The 5550-nt window shown below is 54.0% G+C and overlaps 1 protein-coding gene across 1 annotated transcript in view; it reads right to left on the bottom strand.

The window, feature by feature from the left end:
* The window catches only part of CACNA1S (calcium channel, voltage-dependent, L type, alpha 1S subunit), a gene marked incomplete at its 5' end in the record, with an annotated part of 42985 nt that overhangs the window by 32787 nt on the left and 4648 nt on the right, over positions 1 to 5550 (bottom strand). Inside the window, 2 exons of the mRNA XM_009694690.1 lie at positions 119 to 252; positions 830 to 969. Of these exons, the coding sequence (XP_009692992.1) occupies positions 119 to 252; positions 830 to 969 (274 nt within the window). The remainder of the gene's footprint in view (positions 1 to 118; positions 253 to 829; positions 970 to 5550) is intronic.

The raw sequence follows: 5550 nt of genomic DNA, 5'->3' as shown, positions 1-5550 counted from the left end.
TGGCTGGGCTTGATCCAGCAGCAACAAGAAACCTGCCCCACAGTCCCCCAACCTAGCCAGACACAGGGGTTCAATCCACCCGCCAGCCCTTCATGCTGGCAGGGCACCCAGCACCTACTTGGCACTCCAGACACCAGGCGCAGGGGTCTCAGCACACGAAATGCTCGCAGAGCCTTCACATCAAAGCCGCCTTTTCCCCCTGAAGTCCCTCCCTGCTTCGCATTGACCTGCTCCAGGGTCATGGTGATAAGCCTGAAAGAGCCGGGGCACAAAGCAGGGAAGGAAGGGGGAGAAGCAGAAGGAAGGACAGGGAGAAAGAGAAGGGCATGAGGATGGAGACCAAGAAATCTGTGCTAAGGATGCAGAGCTCTGCAGGTGGGAAAGAGAGGGACAGGACTCTACCAGCTGCACTTAGCCTGACCCAGGGAACAGCTCTTGGCTAAGTCCAACTCCTGGGTGCACTTGTGGCTGGGCACCTCTCTGCTGGGTGCCACCTTCACTGTTGAGCAGCCGGGGGCCCTCCCACCCCCTGGTGTCCAGTGGATCCTCTCCCTTTGTGCCCAACCCCGGAGGACCCCATGCCACTCCCATTCTCCAAGGCAAGGAGACCTAAGAGGCGTGAAGGAGTCAGACAGGAAGAAACAGGAGTTAGAGAGGATCCCAGGGGATATCAGGGCATGAAAAAGAGGCCCATGGGAGAAGGCCATGAACTGAGCCTATGAGTTTCCCCCAAACCCACTGCAGTCACTAGAAAAATTGATGGAGCTGATGGGCTATGGACCAGGCCTGGCACAAGCTGAGCACCAGCAGCTTCCCCTCCTTGCATTACCCTAGAGACACGATGGAAAAGTCGAGCACATTCCAGCCGTTTCGGAGATAGGCATCCGTATGGAAAAGAAACCCATAGGCAATTATCTTGAGCATCGCCTCAATGGCAAAGAAAATCAGGAAGGCGTATTCGATCTTCTCCTGGGGATTAGAAAGGCAAGCAGGAGAGGATGCTTTGTTAGAGCAGATTGTCATCTCCCTTGGTATCACTACCATGCATGGCTGCCCCCCCCAAGTGTCCCTGGACTAGCCGCTGCTATATCACAACCCATCTGTGATCTCCGACGCACACCAGGCAGCACTGTGGCTACCCTGGGCAGGAAGGGCTGGTATGTTGAGCCACCACATGCCGCATTCTTGCCTGCAGCATGATCCCCTGCATCCCTTCAATGGCACGCTGCCAGGACCATGTCCCTGGGCTTTGGGTACCTGTTCTTACAAACTATGCCAGCAAAGCCACCACTTCCCTTCTCAGCACCCAAAGGTGCCTGGCCCAGGGCAATGTACATCTCTGGTTCTCCTCCCTGCTTGTGTCACCCTCTCATTCTCTCATAGCCTTCCTTCCGCAGGCAGCACTGATGCCTTCTCCTCATCCTCTCCAGCTGAGGGCTTGTGGCTTCCCATGTGCCCTGGGTTCCCAGGGAAGTGAGGGCTTGGGCTCAAGACCTCCTGTCTAATGCTAGACATCTGCCTAGTAGAGTGAGCTGCTAGAAACTGGTCTGGGGGCTCTGCTGCACAGCGGATTTGCACCCACGCCCAAGGGGGACCTGGCACCCCACTGCAGGGACTTGGCACAGCCCTGCAGTCACAGGGCCCAGAATAGCTCATCTTCCCCTGGAGCACAGCCAAGGGCTGCGTGTGCCCACCTGGTTCTGCCTGTCACTGTGATCACTGCCCTTGCTTGCTGATGGTCCTTTCCAGACTGGAATTAAAATCCCTCCAAGGCAGCCAGGTGGACGAGGCTATTTATATTTCTGGTTTTCCGTGGCCCCTCTCCTCCATCTGCACCCCATGAAGGGCAAGGAGCATCCCTGGCGTGGCTCTGCAGGGAATTGCACCCAGAAAGGCAGAAATGTTTCAGACCAAACTGGGAGTTGGTCTCCACTAGGAAAGGCTGGAGTGCTGCGAGCACACCTCCTTCCCAGGGTCCCTCTGTCTTGCCAAATGGAAAATGCTGTCCATCTAGGAAACCAGGGCCAGGGCTCAGACAGAAGTATTGCTTGCTCAATTACGGCATTCAAAAGCAGTGGCCATGCCAAATGTCCCTGTACGACTGTCACCCATACAAGTGCCAGTTCCTGGTTAGATCCGAGGGCAGCAATGGTAAGAGCAGAGACTTAAGCATTGCGATTATTGGTGTTATCAGGGCTCTATCTTCAAGGTCTTAGCTAAGGCAACTCAATGCCACTGGTCTCCCCTCCTTATGAGTGACAGATCCTAGTCCCTAGTCTGTCCCCAAAAGCCTTGCAATCCCAGACATGTAAATACAGCGACTGTGAGGATATTTTCAGGTATGGAGGGACTGCAGAGCCGCACCAACAGCCCCTGCTGTCGTGGGATATCTCCCCTGCTGCAAATGGAGGAGAAATCAGGGAGCCCACTGCACGCTACAGCAGCCCTGCAGCTGCCAAGACCCAGGCTGGTGAGTGTCAGGAGCCAACATGGAGCCCCAGCATTGCAATAGCTAATTCCTTGCCCTGCTTCATCCAGCAGGACAAAATCAGGCTCCAGGGTCTCTGACTAGCAGCCATCTCGCTCTAAAAACCCCTTGCCCAGAATCAAAAAGTGCCTTGCTATTCCTTGGAGGTCCCTTTGAGAAGCCCAAACCAGAGGAATGGTGCTTTGGCCAGCTCCAATGGTATTTGCCAACTATGTACAGCCAGTGAGAATCAAGGTTCAAACCTGGGCCAAGGGAGAGCCAGAAGCAAGCCCCCTGCGACCTGGCTACGGTCCCTCCATCCTGGGAGAGGCAGTAATTGCAAATTTCCTCACAGTACCAGCTCACTGTTGTGCTTTGTAGACCCAGCCACATACACGGAGCTGGATTATCCTGATCTGACCTGCTGGTGTAACCCCCCTAGTACAAGGAAAAGTCTTGGCATGGCTCATATGAAGGTTCTATGCAGTGAGCCATTGGTGCTGGCTGGAGGGATCCCTACAGCTGTTGGTCCAGTTCCTCCAGCTTATCTGGCTGTAAACTGTGGGCAAATGCTGATGTTAGCAGAGCAAGAGGAGCCAGGCCCCTGACTATGAAGACATCTCACAAGCATCTTTGTTAGTGGGCTAAGGTGGTGAAGCCTTTCAGTGGGGCAGATCATGGCAAACTCTCTCTGGATTCTCCCAGTGGTAGGGGGGTAGCTGCAGGACACATACTGGCAATGAAACTCATGTGGCCACAAAGCAATGTCCTGTGCCAGGGCAAACTTACTGCTGCCTCCGGATACCAGCAGAAAAAAGCTAAGGGATATTTTGTCCTGGCAGACTTTATACCAGGTCAAGCACTGCATGTCCTGCACCTAGTGCAGATCCCACTTCATGTTCCTGGGCTGATCTATGAGGAAATCAGTCATGCACTTCCCCCAGCTCTGGTACTGCCCATGTTGCAGGTCAGCACACAGACCATGCACTCATGACCCAAACAGCCACCCTGCACATGAGCCATGAGGGAGCTCTGGCAGTCCCTGCAAGCCAGGCACACACCATGGACAGGCACAACACCACTGACTTCTTTGAAGCCCTGGCCAGCTTCTAGCAGTTGAGGACCCACTTTGTGCCACTGCCACCCACCATCCCCTCATCACCCCCAGAATTCAGAGCTGGCTACTCACAGTGGAAGGCTGCTTAGGGAAGGGCAGCAGGGCTGCCTGGCAGAGCTGGGATTGGGTGTATGAAGAGCCCAGTCTTCAAAAAAACACTATAAAAAGAGGTAGGTCTTTATAACACACCGGGCTGCTATACACACATGTGGTTCAACCATGTTAGGGGACACAGAGTAACTTGACCCGTGGGTGCTGAATGAGCTGCAGAGTAGCAGAAATAACAGCATGCACCATGCTGAGGTAATGCAACATGACACAGCTCCAGCCTGCTCAGTAATGTCAGCTCTCAGCCCCTACGGCCATGCAGGGCTCCCCAGAATGAGCCCCAGCGCCATGTCCATGGTGTCTCCTCCCAGGGAACAGGGGGAGCAGGGCTTGGATAAAGCCTCTCAGCTGGCCAAAGTGGGGGATAGATGGTGAGGGGACAGTGTGACTGTAACACAGCCAAATAGCTACCCCTGCTTCCCAGCAGAAGACATCCACATGCAGTGGGACTCACAGCACTCGCACTCCTCCCTGACCCCTCCAAACTGTCCCCGGCCTCCTGCCCTTCTCTGTGCCCTCTGTTCCTGCTCCTGCACAATCTGCTCCTGCACCACCAGCCCCTGCACCTCCCCTAGAGCTTCTCAGTCCCAGTCAGGTCTGGCTCCCCTTTCCCCCTGAAGCTCCAGCCCCCATCATCTCTGCTGTCTCACACCGCCCTTCACTGCCAGGCTGAGGGGTAGCCCTTGACATGGCTGAGCCAGCTTTCACCGATCACAGGAGGTTTGAGGCTGGCAAGGATCTCCAGAGATCACCCAGTCAAATTTCTCACTGCTCAAAGCAGGGCCAGCTTATAGTGGGCTGCTCAGAAACCTGCCCACGCAGGTTTTTAATTTCTCCAAAGACTCCACAACCCCCATGGGCAACCAGTGCCAGTGTTTGACCACCCTCCCCAATAAAAATGGGTTTTGTATATGCACCAACAGGCTGACCAGGATGCATGCATGGACTGCCTGCGCCAGGACACGCAAAGCAGGTAGCCGTGCTGCTGACGTCTTTCATCAGGGCTTTTTAAACATAAAACACTCATAAGGGTGTTCTCCAGAGGCTTGCAGCAACCATGCTTGCAAAACAGAGTAGCTCTGTGTCTTTGTCCCCTTCCCCTGAATGTAGATGAGACAAATCCTGCAGATGTGAGATGCAGATGTCCTGCATCTAGACAGCCCCTTCTAGATGTCCCTAGAAGGGGACAGGACAACTAATGAACTTATGGGAACACACTTACAGCAATCTCATAGGCTCCCTTTCCTTTGGAAATCAAAATCAAAATGAGAGCTGGAGCAGAGGAAGGTCCCTTTGAGTACATGGTGCGAAACTCTGGTACTTGGCATGTGAAGGGTACAGTGGAATGCAAGAAGGTCCCTGGGTGCTGCTGCAAACCATGTCCGGGCAGAGACACTGAGAGAAACATTTCTGCTTCTCACAGTGGCCTCTGCCAGCACAGCAAGTGCTTGGGATGGGGAGATGTGCAGGAAAGAATTTGGGAGAGTTTTTGAATTGTTTACACAAATTTTTTAGAGCAGGTGGTTGGACTAGATGAACTCCAGAGGCCCCTCCACCCTCAGTTTCTCTGTGATGCTGTGATTTTCCAGCCATATCCCCAAGCCACAGCTTCTCCTTTCCCATAAACAAGTAACAGACTTGGGCTTGACAAACCCCAGGGCTGCAGAGACAGGAACCAAAAAAGCAATAAATCTCTCCAGCAGCTGTGCAAGCATGGAGAGGCCAGGCTCTAAGACAAGTTGTTACCCATTGTATCTCCCTCACTCGCTGTGTACAGCTCCTCATTGCTCCATGTCCCTTCCATGTCACACCAGCTGCCCCACGTCTGGTCAAGTGTCTGTGGGACATCTTGGTGGCA

This window comes from Cariama cristata, unplaced genomic scaffold, assembly GCF_000690535.1.
Source record: "Cariama cristata isolate BGI_N322 unplaced genomic scaffold, ASM69053v1 scaffold15582, whole genome shotgun sequence".
In the NCBI taxonomy this organism is placed as follows: Eukaryota; Metazoa; Chordata; class Aves; order Cariamiformes; family Cariamidae; genus Cariama; species Cariama cristata.
Note: the sequence above shows the minus strand (reverse complement) of the source record. Positions and strands in the feature narration are given on the sequence as shown.